The sequence below is a fragment of the Nematolebias whitei genome, chromosome 21 (genome assembly GCF_014905685.2).
Source record: "Nematolebias whitei isolate Nwh7 chromosome 21, NemWhi1, whole genome shotgun sequence".
In the NCBI taxonomy this organism is placed as follows: Eukaryota; Metazoa; Chordata; class Actinopteri; order Cyprinodontiformes; family Rivulidae; genus Nematolebias; species Nematolebias whitei.
In genome coordinates, this window is record NC_056518.1 from 19,617,294 (window position 1) to 19,639,509 (window position 22,216).

The following is a 22,216-nucleotide window of genomic DNA, read 5'->3' on the forward strand; positions in this document are numbered from 1 at the left end:
AGAGAAGAGGCGTCTTTTTTCAGGAGAGCTTCGTCCGGTTGTCACTCCCAAAGTAGGAAGAGGGTGTGTTAGGCGTTTACCTGTTGGTGTCACCTGTTTGCTTTTATATCTGCCGTCGAAGTTTTTTCACAGTTGGACTTGAAACACTGGCTTCTTTAAGGCGTAAAACAGAAAAGGCACTGAAGGTAAGCGTGTCCTGATGTTGGGAACAAATTGGAGAAAAGGTCGCAGTTTTTGAGGCTCACTGGCTCAACAACCCCGCCGTCAACAACAGACATTAGTCACATTAAAAACGAGGTTTTAATATATGTTTTTTTAGGCAGGATTAAGTTTAAAGCGTTAAGAATGGCTTGTAATTTTGTCAACATTGTTTACTAATGCTATAGGAAGCTAACATCCATGTTTCCCAGTGTGAACGTGGTCTCTTGTTTTAATAACATTTAATCAAACTACAATACTTTAAAATATATTCTGTATGTATAGTAAATACAAAGCACAACTTTTGCACCTTGGTTCCCAAAATACACAAAAATAAAGATTTAATCAGATGTAAAAATGTGCTTTGAATACTTGAAAATCAATATTAAAACCAAACTCTACAAACATTAGTTTGTATTGGTTCACATATTCCAAACAGAGCAAACTTGCAGAAAAGTACTTTAGAACATTTTGAAGCACAGAAAACGATCAGCATAGATAAAAAGTACCCCGTCATGTAGTTCTTTGCTTCATATTTGAGAAGTAACTTTGGCATATTTTGAACTTTTGCTCCAACAAAAGCTGCTTAATATTCCTGAATGCGCAAAAAGTATTTTTTATTTCCAACCAACAAATAAGCCGTGACAACTTTTCATATCGTTCAATGAAAATTCAGGAAGTAAATTATCCCAAAAGTTAGAATTTTCAAAGGCTGTATGTAACTAGGGATGCACGAGATTATCAGCATGGTATCGTATCGGCTGATATTAGCGATAAAGTTAAATATCGGACATCGGAGATTCCATCAAAATAACTCACCAATATAAAAGGCGCTGTTTTTTTAAATATATATTATATATTTATATAATGTAACATCATTTTCAGCCCCTTTTTTGGCATCTGCGTTTGGTAGCAGGCCAAATTGACAAAGACCATGCAGAATAATGTATTTTAATTCTACAGCAGAGAAAGTTATGTAGTCTCTGTAAGCAGGTCCAGGTCTTTCTTGTAAATTAGTCCCTGAGGCTCAATGGGATTAACCTGTATAAATAAAGGTTGAATGAAAAGTAAGTCTAGGAAAAATAATATTGGTATTGGATATCGGCCAAAAATCCAATATTGTGCATCCCTAGCTGTAACCTTCTGGTTTGTTTTCAGAGAGGCTACAAGGAGCAGAGATCACAAAGGTGCAGGACTTCAAGTACTCAGGGTCAACTGTCCACAAAAACAAGGAGTGTGGTGAAGAGAGTCCAGGCAGGATGGAGAAAAGTTTCAGGACTGATTTGTGACAAAAGAGTGTCGGCAAAAGTCAAAGGAAAAGTTTACAAGACAGTGGTGAGAGCAGCTGTGTTTGTATGGTCTGGAGACAGAAACGTGGACAAAAAGACAGGAGACAGAACTGGAAGTGGCAGAAATGAAGATGTTGAGGTTCTTCTTAGGAGAGACAAGGATGGATAAGATTAGGACTGAGATCATCAGAGGTACAGCACAGGTTGAACAACTGGGAGATAAAGTTAGAGGCCAGACTGAGATAGTTTGGACATGTCCAGAGGAGGGACAGTGGGTATACTGGTAGAAGGATGTTAGAAATGCAGCTGCCAGGAAAAAGACAGAGGAGAGATGTATGGATGCAGTTAGAGAAGACAGAGTGAGATGGAGGAGGATGACTTGATGTGGCGATCCCTGAAGAGGGAAAAGCCAAAAGAAGATGCAAGATCCTGTAAAGCTTTTCAAATAAAATAATTTGGTTTTACTTAAACCCCTTTAAAACATTGTTAGCATACCCATTGAAGTACGTTTCAGAGAGCACTGAGACATTTCAGAGAAGCTAATGAAACGAAACATATAAAACTATGAAAATGCCATTCTTTGTAGCTGTTTTTGTTTGCACTCCAGAATCTTGTACAGATTTGGGTTTCATCCATGTATTTTATCAGTGGCTCACGTGATATTATGCACATTTATTTCAAACCTATTCCGATCATCTGTTTCTCCAGGATGCTAAGCGGATCCTGACACGTGGCTCCGACATGAGCGTGACGTCATGGTTCCTAATCAGCAGCTCGGGCACACGCCACAGGTTGCCCCGGGAGATGATCTTCGTGGGTCGGGACGATTGCGAGCTCATGCTGCAGGTGAGTGGCTGCCGTGAAGCTTGCACCTACACAGAAAACAAGCCAAAGAAATGTGCACTCCTCTAGTGATAAATAAATAGAGAGGCCACTTGAGTGAATTCACGTCTAAGTGTGTAACGGTGTCCTCTCACACACTTGTCTCGGACAGTCTTTCAAATGATCACCTCAAAATGCATTTAAATCATTCTGCTGTGTTGTTCGTGTGCTGTCTCCTATAAACTCGATGTCTTTGTGGTCTTTACATAATTATTCCCGTCTCTTTTTGTTCTCGCTCTGTGTTTAGACCAGTTAAGGAGGAATGTTGCCTCTGAGGCAGTTGTTCATGCCATTATTTTGTGTGTTAAGCGCAGATATGCCCGTCAACCACAGACGGCGCTTACATGGAGAAGTTGTTCCCATCCACAGTTAGGCGGTGTCGCATTCAGGAAAAACCTCAGCTCCTTTGCTCTCTCTGAATTAGTGCATGCTTCACTGTTTCTACTGAAACCGATTTGGACCGCGCTCCGTTTCTGTACCAAATAGTTTTAAATCTGTTCTTTTTTTTTTGTGTGTGGCCACCTCGATGCGTTTGTCAGAAACGTGAGAATCCAGTTTAGCGTGAAAAGCAGTGTTGTTTTAAACGACACTGTTCCGGGCCTTAAGTGTTTGGACTTTCCGTGTCGAGGGGTGTTTGAGCTGTATCTCCATGAGCACTGATTGGCCCTAAAGCGCTTTGTTTCCACATAAGTATTGTAATTATTTTTGATAATGGAGCCAAAGTAAAGCTTAAGGCCATCAAGCTCAGACTGTGGTATCTTTTTGTTGGAGCCGCCATAGTTAAACTAATCAAGGAGGTCAACTATTTGATAAATCACCACTGTGGGCTGTGAGTTTACTCGTATGGACAAAAACGCAAAACATCCCAACCCTGTTATTCCCAGGACAACGTTCAGGGGTTCATGACAAGCCTGCAAACGGTCCGCTGGAGAGCAAGGTTTAATTTAGCTCATGGAGTTTGTCAGTCATTGTGTTTGTATTTTTGTGACAGAAAGGCTCAGGGTGCTAACGAGCAGCAGCTCTCTATCATTTGAGCATTCTTCACACAAACAAGAGACATATTTTTACCCTAAGTGGCAAACGTGCACTCCAAACCTGGCAGATTTTTATGAATGGAAACAATAATTGGTGCAACTTTGTAGATTTGCTGCTCGTTTGAAGACGACCGTCTGTGTGTGGTGTCTTTGAGCTTCCTAACTTTTACCAGATCCCTTCTAAAATGGAAATAAAAACACGCGTTTGACTAAAGAATAAAAGCCCATAATTAATTAGGATGTAGAAAATATTAAAAGTGCGAAACATTACATGTTGGAGCTTTACAGCTGGGTTTTTGAGCCCATTAAGTGTATTTTTTTTAATGATAAAAATAGTTTATTTTTATTGTAGTGTTGTTTGAATTTTTGCTTTTTATCCTAGTGATATGAGAATTCTTATAAAATCTACAAATTATTTCTAAATGTGTTAAATAGGAGAACAATAAGCGTTCTCAGTTTCAACATTTGATGTTATTCTTTCATTTCTGCTTTTTTTTTTTTTTTTTTTAACACTTTCTCCAAACAGTTTCAGATAACTTGTAAATATTGTAAGAAATTACCAATGCCAAGTTTCATCTGTGTGGCTTTTGTTTTGCAGTCTCGCAGTGTGGACAAACAGCATGCTGTGATCAACTACAACCCAAACACTGATGAGCACATGGTGAAGGACCTGGGCAGCTTGAACGGGGTGAGTTAGTCCGTTTTTAGGCCCTGCCTGCTTCTGTTTTACTGAGAGGAAGAATAAAAAACGTTGCTTTAAGGCTCTCGTTTCAACAATTCCTGCAGCAGAAAACACGTCTCTGTTTTCCAGAGGCAGAGGAACAGTGGCAGTCCTCAGTGTGGAGTTTCCTGGTTGCCAGGACCCTTTTTTTGTTTTCACTCTTTGTATGTCAGCCCGTGGCCTTCTCCTTTTACAGCTCTGTTGCCACTTCATTGCACCGTTATCCTACTAAAAATCCAAAGTTGTTCTGGGGAGAGAAACTGCTCATTGTTCTCACTGAGCATTTCTCTTGGCCCTGGTAATCAAACTAATCGGAGCATAGCAGTGTGGATATGCAACAGAAATCAACCCACAATTCATTTAATCTGCATACAAGATGCTGAACATAAACGTCAAAACCACTTCCACAAACTGTTGGAGACGAAGGGAAAAACTACAGAAGCGCACTTCCATTTATTTATTTCAATTCTGCAGCTGTTGTTGCATAACAGCATTATCACTTCAGCTTGTGGATGGACTTTTAGTGGGAAAAGGGCCAATTATGGAGCCGCTGCAGTATTAGGGAGCGTGCCACAAGTGATTGGTATTTTATTCTGAGTTGGCATGTTTTTCTTATTTAAAGGTAAAAAAAGTATAATCTTTTGTTTTACAGACATTTGTGAATGACCTCAGGATCCCGGACCAGACATACATCACCCTCAAGCTGTCGGACGTTATTCGATTTGGTTATGATATCCTTTTTTTTTTTTTTTTATTCTCTTTTAAAACTAACTCCTATTATGCTCTTGCTTATGACTGATCTGACATGATACGGTTACACAGAATTTCTGCTCCTAAAGCAGTAGCAGTTTTGGTTGAGAATTCGCAGTACGTGTTATATTTTCCTCTCCTCGTTCTTTCACTGCACTTTTAATCCTGTGCCTTTCCAGTCAGGAGTTTTAGATTATGACCAACTGTTAAACACAAAAGCTGCTCCAGCACACTTTGACCCTCAGAGCAGAAAACGCATGAACGGTGAAACACCGTTTAGATAGCAGGATGAAAAAAAAACACATGTCCACTGAACTGTGTACAATATACGAGCTTGCTTGTTTTAAGGGGCTGGGTGGAAAAACTAATTTGTTTGAACTAGACCAGGATTTAAGAGACTTTAATCCATCTGAGAGGAGAAACTAGACAAACTCGCATTCAGTGAAAACATACAAAATGCAGTGTGAATGCTTGTTGCAGAAGAACTTGCTGAAAAACAGCTGAAATTGGCTAAAAACCTACTGAAATGTAGCTGAAATGGAAAAACAAGCCTAACTTAGCAGAAAAAAGCAAAAAGAACTAGGCTTCAATAATCAGAAATGAGTACAAAAATGAGCAAATTAGCTAAAAAATAAAAAAGGCTGAAATTGGTGAGAAGTAGCTGAAAAGGCAGAAAGAAGCTTAATCTACCAGAAGGGAGCAAAAAGAGCTGAAATGAGCTAAAAAAAATTGAATTAGCTGAAAAAGCTGAAACTGATAGAAAAAAGCTCAAAGGAGCATAACAAACTGAAATTAGCAGATATAAGTTAATTAGGCTGAAAGTAGCTGAAGTTACCATGAAAAACATTTTTTTTCTGAAAACAGCTGTAATTAGCTAAAAATGTTAAAAGCCTAGCTAAAAAGGTAGAACAATCAATCAACCTTTATTTATACAGGTAAATCCCATTGAGCCTCGAGGACTCATATACAAGAGAGACCTGATTTCAACAAAGAAAGATGACAACAATGGACAACAGCAACAACAATAAACAGTTATAAAAAAAGCATACTACAGTTTTTTTTTTTTTTTTTTTAACAAATAGGATGGCTAAAAGGAAAAGGTAACAAAACAAAAAACAGCTAGATTCCAAGACAAATGTAGAAAACTAACAACAGGAACATGTCAGTCAACAAGCTTAAATTAGCTGAAGAAAGCCGAAAGAACACGTTTGCCCAATTAGACTGAAAGAAGCAGAAATGAACACACAAAAGTGGTTATTATTTGGGGGGGGGGGGGACAGCTGAACAGTGGCTAAAATTGCAGAACGAAGCTTAAAGAACCAGAAGGAAGTGGAGAAAGCACATTTTTGATGAATTGGACTGTAAAAGTTTGAACAAGTGCAAAAATGTGGAATTGGCTGTAAAAGCTCAAATTAGCATAAAAACTGCTAAATAGTAGCTGAAATCACAGAAAAAGCTGAAATTTGCAGAAATAAGCTTACAGGTGCATAACAATCTGAAATTAACAAAAGAAGATGTACAAAAATTTTGTAGTTAGCAGAAATAATCTAAAAGGAGCACAGAACAGTTGAAAGTAGCTGAAAAAAGTTAAAATTTGCACAAGGAAGCTGAAAGAAGCTAAACCAGAACAAAATATGAAAGGAGCAGTAAAAGGTTGTAAACGGATCTGAAGGATGTAAAATGAGCTCAATTAATTTCTTATGAGAAAAACGATGTCAGAAAAGGCTAAATATTTCAAAAAGCTGAAGTTGCAGCAATACCAAAAGTCATCGCACCCTTCTGAATGAGCTGAACGTTTTGATAAATGATTTGCTGAATTGGCATAAAAGTTGTGGAACAAGAAATATGCAGAAAAATGTACAGAAGAAAAATGGATCACAGTGAATGCTTCATAAACATTCACACAATAAATATTTAGGCAATAGGTTTGCTGTATTTTTAGTTGTTTCTGAACTTTGAATGTTTAACTAAATTATAAATTGCATTACACAATGTTAGATTTGAGTACTTTAACTCTTTGTGCACATGCACATGTTTATATCCTGGAGAAGAGTCAACACAAAGTCCCAGAGGAAGCTCTGAAAGTAAGTTCTTCTCACATCCTGTCTCTTTGTTTTAGTTGTCTGGAAAAACATTTTAGATCACATTATAGCTCATTACTTTTGCAATTTAAAAGCATTATAGCGATATTCTTTAATATATATATACATATACTATTTAACCATCATGATTTCAGAAGGTTATACATTTCCACTACAAGATCAATTTTTTAATTTTCAAATTAATATTTTTTTGTCTAACACTCAGGAAGCTTAAGGGCTGCAATAATCAGAGGCTGAAACAAACAACAAAAAGCTTCAAAGTGTTTTTTTTTTAAATAAAAAAAGCTGTTGGATAATTAGCTTTGTGGTTAATAGACTAAACAATGTGCAACTTTTCTGCTTTTGCAGGAAATGTAGTTGTGTGTTGACTAGCTCATCAGCTACGCCCTTGAAAACACTATTAAATACCTTAAATGTTTGTGTTTGTCCTGGACAGTCAAACATTAAGCTGTCCCTCACTAAAAGGTGAAGGACATCTGAAGAAGCTCCTTCCTTATTTGTATGAGAACAGTTACATCAGTGCTGATTGTTGGTGGGAGCTTTTTCACATCCTGCTTCCCTCCTCTCCATTCACAGCATGAGAAGTACACCAGCCAGTTGCAGCTCGGTATAAAATCCCAGGAAGCCAAGTCGAAGGAAAAACAGCATCCCCAGAACTTGGAGAGGAGCAAAGATGTGATTTCTAATATGAAACTGCAGGACAGGGCTGAACGAAGGGCCCAGTCGCTCACAGGTGAATAACCCTGTCCACAAACCACTACACAGCAACGCTTCTAATGTGGATTTGAATATCCTGTTCACACAAACATAAGAGGAAGTCTGAGCGCTGCGCGACTTTAGCCATAGATCCTCAGATAGAGCAACTGTGTGTTCTTTTACTAAGAGCTTTCCTGGTGTGAGATTAGGATGGCATGCGAATAGACGGGCTCAGGTGACAATCCTGTGGTGTCAGTAAAGAAATTGATCTTGACATCTAGGGCCGGCAGGATGAGCATACATGAGTAAGGGCTAAAAGGTGAGGAGTTGAGGACGAGCAGTCTTATCTTTGTCAGACACGCCTGACTGCTGACAAAAGGTGCAGTCCTGCCAAGTGTGGACGCTCTCTCGTTTGTAGACGTGTTTCCCACTCGTCTGTCTCATGATTTTTGCTCCTAGATATACTGAAGTAGTCATGGTTTACATTGCAGACAACAGTGGGACAGTCAGCAAGCTGTCAGTTCAGTTAAAGCACTTTGTGAATGAAACTCACTCACACTGACCAGACCATTGCAGCTGTTGTTGATTTAGCAGCTCGGTGCTTTTTTTTTTTCCTCCATAATTGACCCTTTGAGTTCAGAGGAAAAATTACAAGCCGTGCTTAAAATAGGAAATTTCCAGCTGTGGCCTTGTGTTCCTCTGCATGCCTTTCATTGAACTGCAGCATATTTTGTGAGCCTAGAACGACGAACCAGTCACTGCGAACTCTTTGAACCGTTTCACCAAAGCCATGTTTACTGATCTTTTGTGCAGTTGCAGTCAAAGCAGCCCCACACGGTGAAGGTTAGTTTGGCTATCGCTGGCCCACAACAGCACAGTCTAGCTCGGTGTAGTGGCACAACAAGATGAGGACGGTATTTCACAGCACACCTGAGAAAATAAAGCTAGAGTTACTGTAGCAACCTACTGTAAGTGTCGTGTGTTAGCTGTTGAAGAATGGTGCACCTATCAACGGGCGATTCTAGAATCTGAGGGGTGCTTGTCCCCCAGTGCTGACAATGGCTCTTGGCTTGAACAATGTCGTAGCCATTGGTGTTGGAACCATTCATAATGTGTGTGTGTGTGGGGGGGGGGGGGGGGGGGGGCATACTGGTGGGAGGGTTCTGGGGATCCTCCCCCAGAAAATTTTGAATAAAGTAGATGCCATTTCCTGTATTCTGGTGCATTTTAACAGGTTATTAAACATCTACGTTTACCTACATAAGTACACACTTGATTCAGTTACTATTTTCGGGAGCACAGCACGACAAGAAGTAGCGCTAAGCTAGTGGTGTGTAATACAGATGTGCTAGCTAAGATGCGACAGACATAGCGCTCTGATTTATGTTACACAACCTACTAAACACTTTGTACAAAATCAATTTATTGTTAACTTACCATAACAAGCAAAGACTAAACTTATGCAACCAGAAGTTGCAACATATTCTACATGTATAACACACAAAACGAAGTACAACTAGCTTTAAGCATTAACCTTTAATTTAACAATTTATATCATACACTGTAATTATGACAGAAAATGGAGGATTTTCTTGTAGTTGCCTTCATACAGGTGAACATGTGGTACTTCCTGTTTATCACCGTTGTATTCAGCTGCTCGTGAGGTCGGCCGCAGGGCTTTATCATCTTTTACATTTTTCCAGACTCGGTTTAGGTTTTGGAAATGGAATAAACTGTATTCCACACTCTGGGCGGCTGTGGCTGAGTGGTTAGAGCTGTCATCTTCCAATGCAAGAGTTTGGGGTTCAATTCCACCAGCAGTTGCATGTCCAAGTGTCCCTGCAGACACTGAACCCCTCATTGCCTCTGATGTGTGACCCATCAGTGTATGAATGTGATAAAGCACTGATTAGTCTTTGTATAAATATAGTAGAGTGCTGTATGAATGGGTAAATGAGGACATAGATTGTGTTGTAAAGTGCTTTGAGTACCTGGTATCTTGATAAGATAGAAAGGTGCTATGTAAGTACAGTCCATTTATCATCCATTTACTCTAAATCAGGGTTATTCAACTGAACTGGTCAGGGGGCCACAGTTACTGAAAGCCAGCAGCTCAAGTGTCAGACATCCAGCAGTTAGTCATTATGTAAATTAACCAAGTATTACAACGATATGTTACCTTTTTAAATTAGTTTTATTTTGTTACATTGAATCAAAAATGCAAAAAACCGAATCCCAAACCCAACCCCCCCCCCCCCCCCCACACACACACACACAAAAAAAAGGTCTTATTACTATTTTTTGTTGTACCGGTACTTTAATTTTCAGGGGTGCTGAGTTAAAATTTAGTTGTGCTTGAGCACCCTCCCCCCCCCCCCACCAGTTCCTATCAACAAAATAAACTTTTCTTTAAACCATTTCACTGAAACCAGCCTTACTTATCTCTGACTTCAAGAAATCACATTTTTCATGATGAAATCGCTTCATTTTTTCCCCTTACTGGGACACTTTTTGTGCCTGCGCTTCTTTTCTCTCGCAGTTGTACAGGATGTGGAGTGCATCCAGTCCTCCAGCTGTCTGCAGGGTACATACTTCAGCTGTACATTGAGTCAGTCAGGCCTACTTCACCCCATCTGGGCCTGGGGGCTCTTCAGTGTTTGGAGAAAGTTCATAAAATTAGTTGCTCAGTTTGCCCTGATGCAGCATATTTACTCTGTGCAATTAACATTTCCCAATGCTTCATGTTTATTTAAGTAATTGGACACTTCTATTGATAATCCACTCACAAAAAAGAAAATATATGGTGTTTCGACTTTATTTTTTATGCATTGTAATATTTGTTGGTTTTTTTTTATATTCACAACTCGGCACAGGGCACATATTATTATGCCCATTTGTTTTCTTTGGCTAAAAGTAGAGGGTTGAGTAAGTGGAAAGGAATTGTTAACATGCTTCTTCTGCCGCTCTGTTTATGTCTTATTTTGTGCATCCAAGGCAACTGTGGTAAAGTGTTGCTGATGCTTAGAGTTTGTGAAGCCACGTTAAACTCTAAGGAGCTTGTTTGTCTCATCTATCAGACGAAAAAGTAGCTCCTGGATTATCTGATTAGTCCATTATAGGCTTGCTAGCATGTGTGTACTAGCATGCAGAAGTCTGACTAAACACCAGAGCAAGAATAAGCCTTTACTGTTCGGGCCTCAGTAGTTAAAGGAGTAAGCAAATTGTGTCTGTGTCTACAAGAAGACTTGATTTGTATGGCTTATGTTGCATCTTGCATTGCTTTTCTTTGAAGGTTAAGATGAGGAGGATTATGTTTTGGGGGTTTGTGTGAAACAACTTGTACAATAGTTTGGACTACAACTTCTCTGTGCGTCACAATGATTACAGGAAGTGAAACATTCTCTTAGCTTCAGTATTGTATGCGTTAGTTGATGCATAAAAACAGAAAACATAGTTTTTCTTATAAAAACCATATTGACTTTTATATTTATAATTGTATTAATAAAACACTTTTTGCTTTCCTTCTTCTGCTTGAATGTGTGTTAATTGTTGTGCGTTTGTCTGCTAGTTTCCACAGATTCTCCCATGTCCAGGCCGACTCCTTTGTATGGCCAACCATCCTGGTGGGGGGAAGATGAGGATCAAACCAACACAAAGCTGGACAGAGGTGGAAAAGTGCCAGAACAGGAGGCGCCAGGTCAGAGAACGCATCTAATTTATTTACAATTATTTTGTTTTTATTTGTATCTTGTAAACAAAACCCTCATTTTACTCTAGTGTGTGAGTATTCTCAAGTTTGTGAGTTGGATCCTAATTTGTAATGACAAGCTTTTATGACCCTGCTATCTGGTGGTCACTGGGAGATGGATGGTTTTAAGCTGTGGGCAGGTCTCTGGCTGCCAGTTGTGAAGTGTTTGCCAGGTCACTGGGCAGTGCCTGTCTGCCTCGTGATGGATTATGACCCTTTAAGCTGCCGAAGCAGGGGAGGAAGGGTCATTGTTCCCTTCATGTTGCCCAGACTAAAACAGATTATTACCGCTTAGCTACCCTGCTGTGGACTCAGAGCTTCTAAAGTGATATTTGGCCACATCCAACTGGTGGCAACTGAAGATCAACGGGTTGTTTTTTCCTCAAATCAACATCTGGATCCTTCATGTTATTTATGATATGATGTTTATCTGACTGCCTGACTCTAACTAAGGCATATTTTCCATATTCGTGCAGTGAGTGGATTATTCAAGGATTCAAGGGTCTTTATTGTCATTCGCATCGCATGTGGTACATGGGGTGGAACGAAATTGTGTACACAGGGTCCCAGTTACATCCAACAATAGCAAAAATATAAAGTGTAAAAAGAAACGGAAAATAAGGATCTAAGATATTAACTAAGATGAGTGCTAAATGAACGCTAAAAGATCTAAGATATATGCTAAACACTAATGGTGCAAAACAATACACCGAACCACAGCAGCACGATTCTCATAGTTTGATTTGGCTATAATTTACACGCTTAATGCGAGCCCTAACATAAACTAAACTAACATAAACTAGGATTTATTCAAAGTGTGCAGCAAAAATACAGAAACAAGGCGCCAAAAGTGGAAAAATAAAAAAAATCTACATCAGCATGGTCCTATTGGCAGAGCGGTTCTGATGACTGTGAGGTTATCTTAGCAACATGGTCCAGTTAGCAGCATGATACTGTTAGCGATGTGGTCTTATTATGTAGGACAATAACAGAAGCTGCATTTCTTTTTCGACTGCTCTGTTTTCAGAGTCTGCTGAAGATGCATCTAAGTTTGAGGTCAACCGTTCTCAGTCAGACAGTCAGGCCAAGTCTGTGTTCTCCTACAGAAGAGAGCCCAGCTACTTTGAAATCCCAACAAAGGAGCTCCAGCAGGGGCCTACCAAGAAAGAGGAGTCCCAGGTTCATGAGGTTCCAACAAAGGATACCACTCATAGCATCCCCTCGACCCCCACGTCATCCGTGGTCCAAAGCCACGCCTCCTTCACCATTGAATTTGATGAATGCACCCCAGGTAAAATGAAGATCAAAGACCATGTGACCAAGTTTGCGTTCCGCCAGTCACGCAAGCAGCCTGCCACAGAGGTTGCTACCACACCTACAGAGGTGATGTCATCGGAAAGCAAAGTAGCTGATTGGCTGGTCCAAAGCAATGCAAGTATGATGATGAGGAGGAAATCACAGGGTGAAAACTTGCATAACACAAACAGCCTTTCAGCAGATCTGAAAATAGCAAATGGTAAGTCTTAAATTATTTTTATGTTTTAAGCAATAACTTTTAAGTTTAAATGGTTACAGTTTTTTATGTTTCTATCATCAGCAAACTGCTGTGAGAACAGTTCTCACAGTGATTCAGGACAACCTGCGGTGAACGGAAATGACTTCCTCCAATCAGAACCTCAGGATGTCGTGCAGGTTTCTTCAGTAACTTTGAGAACTACTTCCCCAAACTTGGAAGAACCTTTGTCTTGCTCTCCAACTGAATCACGGTCCCTTTCCAGTCACAGCAAGTCTGAGCTTCAACAAACCTTTGTCATTGAAATGTTTGATAATTCAAGAAAGAGGCACTCCCAGTCCTTCACAAATCCCACAGCCTCACCTGAACCTGCAGGGCTTCAGCACCAGCAGGAGAAAGCAAACGCGTCAAGTCCAGCTGTAGAAAGACATGTCCCACCTGCATCTTCCTCCACCACTCCCTCTACCCAACGATACACTATTCCTCTAAAGGACTCCTCTAGTTCGTCAGGGTTTCAAAGAGCTGGTTCTCTTCGAAGGGAAAAGACAGAAGACCGAATCAGCACCAGCCTTTCTTCCCATTCTTCATCTGCATCTGTAAGACCTTTTAGCAGCGTCGGACGGAAATCCAAACTTGCAAAAGAATTTACAGCTGAACGTCTCAAACAGGAGAAGTCCTCTTCCAGCTGGGAGAAATTTGCTTCCAGCTCCTCTAAAGCAGCTCAAAGGAGGGCAGATGCAGTTTTCCAGTCTGATCGGACTTCCACAAGCCCTCCTCCAACTGACGGCCATCACCGGCATCAGACTTCCTCTCCAGTCAGCCAGCCTGTTCCTCTGAATCCCACCACCATGCCTACTCCGAATGTGGAAGTCAGAAGCCCCAGGAATGAAGAGGAGGACAATCTGAGTGATGCAGGAACCTACACAATCGAAGCAGACATTCAAGATAAAGAGGTGGAAGAGGCACGAAGCAAGATTGATCAGGCAAGAGCCTCCATCTAAATTATGTTCAGTTAATAGAGAAGCTGCTTATGAGTAAATCACAGCATGTTGTGTAAAAGCTACAGCTAACAGCTTCGCTATTCACCAGCTTCCACCATTGTCCAGAAAGTCTTGTCGTCTTTATTTACACATGTAAATACTCACAATGCTTTGTTCTTGACAGGTGTTTGGTGTTGATAGTCCAGAACCAATGAAACCAAGTGATGCAGAAACATCATCTGCATTTAGGTCTATTATTGATCAGGACAGGGAGGAGTATAGTCAGAGTAGCAGTGGGGAGGAGATGCCAGCTCCAGGGCAGGGACATAGTCAGGTAAAGGTAACCTCTTCTGCTCAGGGTGAGATTGAATGGAAACATAATTTTAACACTAGTTCTAACAGCGTTTAATGGATATTTTTAAAGTCAGCATGCATTTCTGTGTTGATTTGGCTTCTTGATGTTTGCTCACATTTGTTGTTTTGGTGGTTTTTTTTGTTATTTGCCTCACAGTCTCTGGGTGTTTTATTGTTTGTGTTTTCTAATTAACCAAATTTTAAGAACTAAATTGGTTTTGCAGTCATACTACATACATATGGTGTGCTCTTCTGTCATCTGTTATCCTAACTGTGGGTTTGTTTCCGCCTATGATTTATTTTTTTCCACAGATGATGAATAGTTGTGTATTTTCTCACACAGGTTCAGCCAGCAGCTGCTGGGGTTCAGGGGGCTCCTAAGTGGATGTCTTGCTGGGCCAGCTTGGCAGACAGTTACACAGAATCTGGGTCTTCGCCTGGCCTCTTTGACATGCCTTCGCAGATGGAACTGGCAGGAGGGGGTAAGCCACCTGACGAGCTATTGGTCTATTTGAAATGATAATGAGACACCCTGATGAATATGAATGATGCTCAGTATGTGTGGTTAATATGCATTAAAACTGTTCACTTCAGCACGAGGTACCATCATCCATAAGACGGCACGCAGCCAGCACCAAAACAGCTCAGATGTTGATGATTCAAGGGCTCGGCGCATCCTCCCCCAGGAAGAGAGGAGTGACCTTCCAACTCCCAGTATTCATGTTCATTGTAACCTCAATTCAACGTTTGACATGGAGAACAGTAGCTCAGTAGCCCCCAGATCTCAGGATGACGTGCATAGGTTAACGGTGCAGGATGATGTAGAGCCTGACAGCCTGAGTGATGCCAGTAAATCAGATGATGGATCAAACATGGAGCACAGCAGGAAGCAGCTAACTGATGCAGAAGAGAAGCTCAGACTCGCTGTCAAGTCTACAGCTTTCTACATCAGGTCAGAGGAGTCCAAGCTACACAGTGGCGGCTTAAAAGTGAGCTCTCCCAATCCTGAGAGAAAACTCTCTAACAAAACTTTTTCAACTGCTACTCTGGCCAAACAAAAATGTTTTCCGGACTCTGAGACAATCCGAACTGCTGCTTCACCGCCCGTACTGGGTCACAGGACACAGAGTCCAGAGAGCAAAGAAGCTGCGACATCGTCATTAATCAGACAGGAGAGCTTCACCAAGGACAAGCCTAGCAATGCCAGACTGCCAAACATCTCCAGTCTCCCTGTTGAAAGAGATCCAGAACCTGCGTTATTCCTGGGGGGCAGCAGTCACGACACTCGTTCTTACCTCAAACAGACAGAGGATGTTCTGGCTGTTTTGGAGGCCAAACTCCAAGCGGGACAGTCGGAGACCACTCCATCGCCCATATTGGACTCGCTTTCTGGGGACTCTGATGTGGATACCTCCAGCACAGTCAGCCAGCATAGCAATAAGGTCAAGCCAAATTCACTGGTGGCACAACCAGCTGCTGTTGGCCTTCACAGTGAAAAGTTTTCTACTAGCATAACTAGTCAAGACTCAAATCAGACTGAAAAGCTTCGTTCTTATGGAGTAAACAGCCGCAACAAGACTGAGGTGGTCAGAAAACCAGTTGGACTGAGACGAAGCATTGGTAGGTCTGGATCTACCGACCTGAGCGATGATCCTCACAGCTTCCCTTATTCAGATCAAGAGAGCAGCAACAACCAAATGCAAAGAAAGTATACCGTGCCTCTTCAGAAAGAGGACGGCAAGGCGTCCAAAGCGTCTCAGGTCTTGAGTCGTACCAGCAGCTTGTCAGCCCCAAGACCCACCAGGGCTTCAATGCTCCGCCGAGCGCGTCTGGGAGAGGCCTCAGACAACGAGGGGACCGAGTCTGACAAGTTGTCCCAAGAAGCAAACAGTGCTCCTGCAAAGCAGCCCCAAGAAGCCAAGAAGCTCTCCAGACTGGACATGCTGGCCATGCCTCGTAGGCGAGCAGGCTCGTTCAATACACCCAGTGATACAGAGGCTGCTTCCACCTCACAGTGGACAAGCAGGAGCGCAGGATGTCCCAGCCGCAGCACAGATTTGAGCGGCAGCTCCAATCCAAGAGCCTCTGCAGGAGTAAAGCCTGTGGAAAGGCCACAGAAAGCAGCGCTCAGCAAAACGCCCGTTACTCGTTCACGCTCAAACAGCGCCAAATACGCAAGCAGCACAGCAAGTGAGTATAATGTGAACAAATGCATTTTATAAATTGAATTAAACCAACATTGTAGAAAAATAGATTAATTTAGGACTAGATTAGAAGCAGGACAAAGTTCGTCAGAGTGGTGAGAAGGTTTGAGGTCACAGTTTACGCGAGTGGTGCCATGGTTTTGGTCTTCTACAGTTTTATGTATTGCTTTTAACCATCCAAAAATTTGTTCTTGGTGGGAGCTGGTTCAAGGATTTCACTAACATCTGAGTCACTAACAATATCTTCACAAAAATGTTTGTTTCCCTTATTTACACAGGGTACTCTTACTGTAAATACTGATTTATTAATTTTTTTTATAGATATCTTTTTTTTCTTTGAGGGTATCTTAAAGATGACAATTTTGGCTCTGACTAGGGATGCACCATCCACTTTTTTCACTTCAGACACAGATATCTGAGGTTTAGTATCGGTCAATACCGATTCAATACCGATATGATACAGAAAAACAGTGCTGAATTGACTTAAAACATTTGTTGTTGTTTTTTTTAAAACACAGACATAAATGTACTGAATTACAAATTTAATGAAAACTCTGCACCAGTACAGCACACATCAATAGCTTCACTAGCTTGGTCAAACATGTAAAAACAACACAACTTTAATTTGTTCAGTCAGTGTAATGATGAGTAGGGGTGCACCGATTGCAGTTTTCTGGCTGATCACAGATTTTCTAAAAAGTCTGACCTGACAATTCCGATTTTGGCCGATACCGATTTTGTTTTATAAGCGACACAGTCAGGTGTTATAAGGTCACAATTTCCAATCTTATTTTATTTCATTGAAAAAAATACACATGAACAATATCCTAGAAGCAATACAAACTTGTTTTAACTGGCCATGAGGTAGTGCTCTGAAATATAAACGAAGTTCAGACAATTGTTAAAACTAAAAAAATCAATAAAATCTGTTTCTCGTGCAAGTATCGTCTGATTTCCCAAAATTAAGGAAACCGGGGCCGATACATCGGCATTTATCAGTGCACTCCTAATTATGAGTATAACATCCAATGTAAAATGTATAATAATACTGAAACTGACAAAAACAATAGGTTGACAACTTGGGTCAAACATGAAAAAATAAACTTGAACAGACCTTTTCAATTGGTTCAGGAATTATAAATATAATGTAAAATAAACAATAAAGGAGCTGAAATAAGAGGAAAAAACAAAAGCACTAGCTTGGTTGGCACATATTTAAAATAAACAGCCATCAGTTCCTGTCATGTATTGGTCACATTGTCACTGATACCCAATCAAGAATTTTTTTTAAATCTTATCAATATCGATATTAATATCAGATCGGTGCATCTCTACCGATACTCGATCAAGAATTTGTTCCGATACTGATATTGGATCGGTGCATCTCTAGTTCTGACCCAGACTTAACATGTTTCTTGGGACAGTCAGTGTTTCCACCAACGCTTAATATCTTGCACATATTAAATTGTGGATTATGTTTAACGTGACGGTGAAAAGGTTTGAGGTGTGGAGATGAGCACTTCCACAGGATTGTCTCTGTTTCTTGTTCTGGGTAAAGTTTTGGTGATTCATCTCTAAAAGTACTAGGTGGTGTTTTTTTCCTGGAGGTATTCTTTCATTGCACCTTCTTTTCTCTTGTTTTTCCAAACGTTCTGTCCTCGTTTTTCCGTCACTCATGACCGATTCACAACGGCAAGGCTCTAGGAGGCGACAGAAAGGCTCTGACTATACCTCTACCTCAGATGAGGAGTACGACTCAAATTGGACCAGTCTTAAAAACAAACGCTCCCAACCTTCCTCAGCTTCTCACAGTCCACGCAGTCAGCCTCGACCCCAGCCAGTGGTCGCCCGTCATCCCAAATCGAGCAGTCGAGATTCTGAAGAGGAGAACCACGAGGGAGAGGCTTTCCACAGCTGGTCTGCACACAGTGCTGAGATTGCTCGGTAAGAAATGCTGAGTTTTTATTTATTTATTTTTTATTTTGTGGAACTATTCAAAAGTTTCACAGACGTTAATTGTATTTTATTTAGATCGTCATTACCAGAAAGTATGATGTCAGAAACACAATTAACTATTAGCATTGTTTTAATTCAGATTAAATAATGTCAGGTACAACATCAGCCACATGCTGAACTCCTTCATATTTAAGTGTATTGTGCTTGCAGCAATAAGTGTTGGCATGTTGCTTTATTTAATCAAAGTAATAATTTTTTTGGGGCCTGTCTTGTTTCAAAGCATCAGAAACCAAAGGATCATTATTATTACTCCCGTCTTTCCTGTGTGATCAGATGCAAGAAGATTAAACTGGGACATGCAGGGTTTAAAAAGTAAAACTTTAGCATAATGCTGCATTTATTGAAATCGGCGTATTCTCCTCTTAAATGTGTAGACCCGTGGCTTATGTACAGTATAGTTGTGTTGCATATTTCAGGGTCTCTGTTTTGGCAGCTGTAACTGATAACACTCTGAGACAAGACTCTTATCTGTTCTACTGACGTAACATCGGCTTAACTTCCCGGAGGCAATGAACTTTTTCTTGTTTCTTTTCTAAATTTCTTGGAATAATGTCTGCTTGTTTCTGTATTTTCATAACCATTAGGTTGAGTCAAGACCTGGCCAAAGACCTGGCTATTCTAGCCAGAGAAATCCATGACGTTGCAGGAGACGGTGATCCACAAACAGCTGGAGAGGAGCCCAGTGCAGCGCTCGCTCCTCAGCAGGTAAATCACACATGCAAATTAAAGACGGTGTTCACATCCTGCTGAAGGCAGTTAAGTTTTATTCTTGTGCAGATTTTCCCACATACACAGTAGTCCCTTGTTTATTGAGGGTGTTATGTTCCAGACCGCCCCCCCTCCCCCGTACAATAAGTGAAGATCTGCGAAGTAGCAACGTTATATTTATTTTAGTATTTATATATATTTTAAGGCTTTATAAACCCTTCCCACACTTGCAATGTTCTAAACTCTTAAACCTACGTCATTTTAACAACATGCGCACAGTACTGTATATGTAGCTACTAAAGTCCTGGTGGGCTCCGGCTGGAGCGCCGTCCCCGCTCAAAGTCCCCGTGGGTTTGTTAGGATCTCTCAGGTTCACCTCTGAGTCTGGGGGTCCGGTTATGGTCTGGTTCAGTGCAATCCTTGAGCATCGAAGCGTGTTTTGTATGTGTGGGGGGGCAGACCTTCGGTTGACCGGCACGGGACTGGAGGTGGTCAGTTTAGTCCCAAGTCTGGATGAAAAAAGTACCGATGGGCTCTGGAAACTGCTCCGGGCCTTCTGCAGCGCGTCCCTGTTTGGAAGTCGTCGTGGACCTGCTGCCAGCTCTCAAGATTCACAGATGGGTTTGGAGGTCTGGTTCTGCTCCAGTTCTGATCCAGTTCGGTGGGTTCCGTACTGCACTCTGTGCCCGCTGAGCGCCGAAGTCACTGTAATAAGAGCCAAACTTTTTCCGCTCAGATCAAAAGTTTTTCTCTTGTGCACTGTATTTCAGCAAAAGGAAATAGAGCTTCTTGGCAGGGCCCTGTTGGCTTCTGGGAAATGTAGTCATTATGAGCGGGAATGTAGTGTAGGCTTATTGAGAGAAAACTACACAATGGCGGCGCCTGTCCGAAATATTTTATTTTTTCGTTAACTTTTTACTGTACAGTTTCCCGTACTGTCCCAGTCACGTGAGTAATATTAAAGGTGACTATCACGTGTCCTGTACAATAATAAAAAATAAAACAATTTAATGTGCGTTGACAAACTGCGATATAGCGAGTCCTCCAAAGTCAAACCGCAAAGTAGTAAGGGACTACTGTACTGTATAAGTTTAGTATTTTTATAGTAGGTAGATAATTTTTGACTTGGTCATTTTATAAATAGTTGAAAAATTTTGTGCACCTCTGCTATTGCATGATGAGAATCCAAACTGTCTTCATATTTATTTCAACTCGTTAAAATTGTTAACTTTTAAAATATTTCTTTTTAATTTTTATGGGTAATAGTCATGCTTTTATGTACTTGTACTTGATGAGTTAATTACTACCACTAATAAATTGTAAATACTGTTTGAATAAATTTAAAGGTAGTTTTTATGTATATTCTGGTGTTTTTAAAGCATGAACCCACCGAAAAATGAATAATTCTTTATAAGAACATTTTTTATTTTATTTTACAATTAATATTTGATGCAGCCGTATCGTTTTAAAGGAAATAAGTGTCAAAATTACCAAGTAAGATAGTTGATTCTTAAACAGTAAGTTTCAGCTGCCTGTCTTTCTCCTGAAGCTTCCTTCTAAAGTCTGATTGTGTTCCAGCGGGTTCCACAGTCTGGACTGAACAGAGGCCAAACCAGTTTTGCAACGAAAAGCGAGTCTGACCAGAGATCCAACGATCATGAGCAAAACTCCAGGCATCTACCTCCAAACAGTGATGAGGTCTGTTGAGGCTGTTCGCATCATTTCACATGCTCTCTCTTTTAGAGGATAACTTTCTTGTCGTTTTCCGTGCAGGTCAGTGTGGACAGCTTGTTGCTGAGTCCTGTGTATCACGTCACAGCGGCCATCAGAGGAAACACGGAGCAACTCGTTGACAAGATTAAGTAAGATTCAAACGAACAAACTGAATGAACTGAGCTTCTAACCTCTTTGAATACCAAAAACTCAGTAAGTCTCCTCACAGACAATCTGACAATACCCAGAGGAGATTTCATCTTCTGTATGTATAAGTTTACTTTTAGCTTTTCTCATCGGTTGTTTATTTCATTGTTTTTATTGTAACTAGAAAAAATTGCATTTCCTGTGAAAATGCAGTGTGAATGCTTATTGCTGAAGAAATTGCTGAAAAAACGGCTGAAATTAGCTACAACATGCTGCAACCTGAAATTGAAAAACAAGCCTAAGTTACCAGAAGAAAGCAGAAAGAACACATATTTGCTGAATTAGGTTTAAATAAGAAGACATTGGCACATAAATTAGCTAAAAAAGCTTAAATTGGGGGAAGCAAAAAAAATTACCAGTAGCTGAAAAGGCAGAAAAAAGCTTAAACTACCAGCAAAAACGTAGCTGAAATAGCAGACCAAAGCTGAAAGGAGCGTAACGCTGAAATTAGCAGAAATAAGTTTATTTGGCTGAAACCTATGACAAACTTGAATTTATCTGAAAACTGCTGAAATTAGCTAAAAATGCAAACGAACAAAAAAAGTAGCTGAAAAGGTAGAGCAAGCTTAAATTAGCAGAATTAAGCAGAAAGAATACATTTCCTGAAAGAAGCAGAAATTAGCACAAAAAAGTGGGAATTATCTGAAAAGAGCTGAAATGCGCAAAAAATTAAAAAAGAAAATTGAAAAGTTGTTAAAAAGAAGAAAAAAGCTGAAATTACAAGAAGAAAGTGAAGAGAGCACATTTTGGTTGAATTAAGCTGAAAAATGTTGAAATGAGTGCAAAAAAAATGGAATTGGCTGAAAAGGCTAAAAATAGTATAAAACTGCTAAATAGGAGCTGAAAAAACTGAAACTAGCAGAAATAAACTGAAAGAAGCATAACAAGCTTAAATTATTAGACATAAATTAATTAGGCTGAAAGGAGCAGCAATGAGCACAAAAAAGTGAAAATTATCTGAAACAGCCGAAAGTAGGTTTAAATTTGCACAAGGAAGCTGAAAGAAGCTGAACCAGAACAAAATGTCAACGGAGCAGTAAAAGGTTGTAAACGGATCTAAAGATCTGAATGATGGAAAATGAGCTCAATTAATTTTCTATG

At 40.4% G+C, this 22,216-nt stretch overlaps 1 protein-coding gene across 1 annotated transcript in view; it reads left to right on the plus strand.

Moving 5' to 3' along the window:
• The first annotated feature begins 1,360 nt into the window (after positions 1 to 1,360).
• Positions 1,361 to 22,216, plus strand: part of cep170ba (centrosomal protein 170Ba) — a 21,885-nt gene continuing 1,029 nt past the window's right edge. Inside the window, exons 1-16 of the mRNA XM_037695145.1 lie at positions 1,361 to 1,385; positions 2,196 to 2,333; positions 4,002 to 4,091; positions 4,777 to 4,855; positions 6,900 to 6,958; positions 7,553 to 7,709; positions 11,241 to 11,369; positions 12,448 to 12,936; positions 13,018 to 13,916; positions 14,098 to 14,247; positions 14,611 to 14,749; positions 14,862 to 16,457; positions 18,169 to 18,415; positions 19,072 to 19,192; positions 20,774 to 20,893; positions 20,969 to 21,057. Coding sequence (XP_037551073.1) covers positions 2,229 to 2,333; positions 4,002 to 4,091; positions 4,777 to 4,855; positions 6,900 to 6,958; positions 7,553 to 7,709; positions 11,241 to 11,369; positions 12,448 to 12,936; positions 13,018 to 13,916; positions 14,098 to 14,247; positions 14,611 to 14,749; positions 14,862 to 16,457; positions 18,169 to 18,415; positions 19,072 to 19,192; positions 20,774 to 20,893; positions 20,969 to 21,057 — 4,469 coding nt within the window. The 5' untranslated portion in view covers positions 1,361 to 1,385; positions 2,196 to 2,228. The remainder of the gene's footprint in view (positions 1,386 to 2,195; positions 2,334 to 4,001; positions 4,092 to 4,776; positions 4,856 to 6,899; positions 6,959 to 7,552; positions 7,710 to 11,240; positions 11,370 to 12,447; positions 12,937 to 13,017; positions 13,917 to 14,097; positions 14,248 to 14,610; positions 14,750 to 14,861; positions 16,458 to 18,168; positions 18,416 to 19,071; positions 19,193 to 20,773; positions 20,894 to 20,968; positions 21,058 to 22,216) is intronic.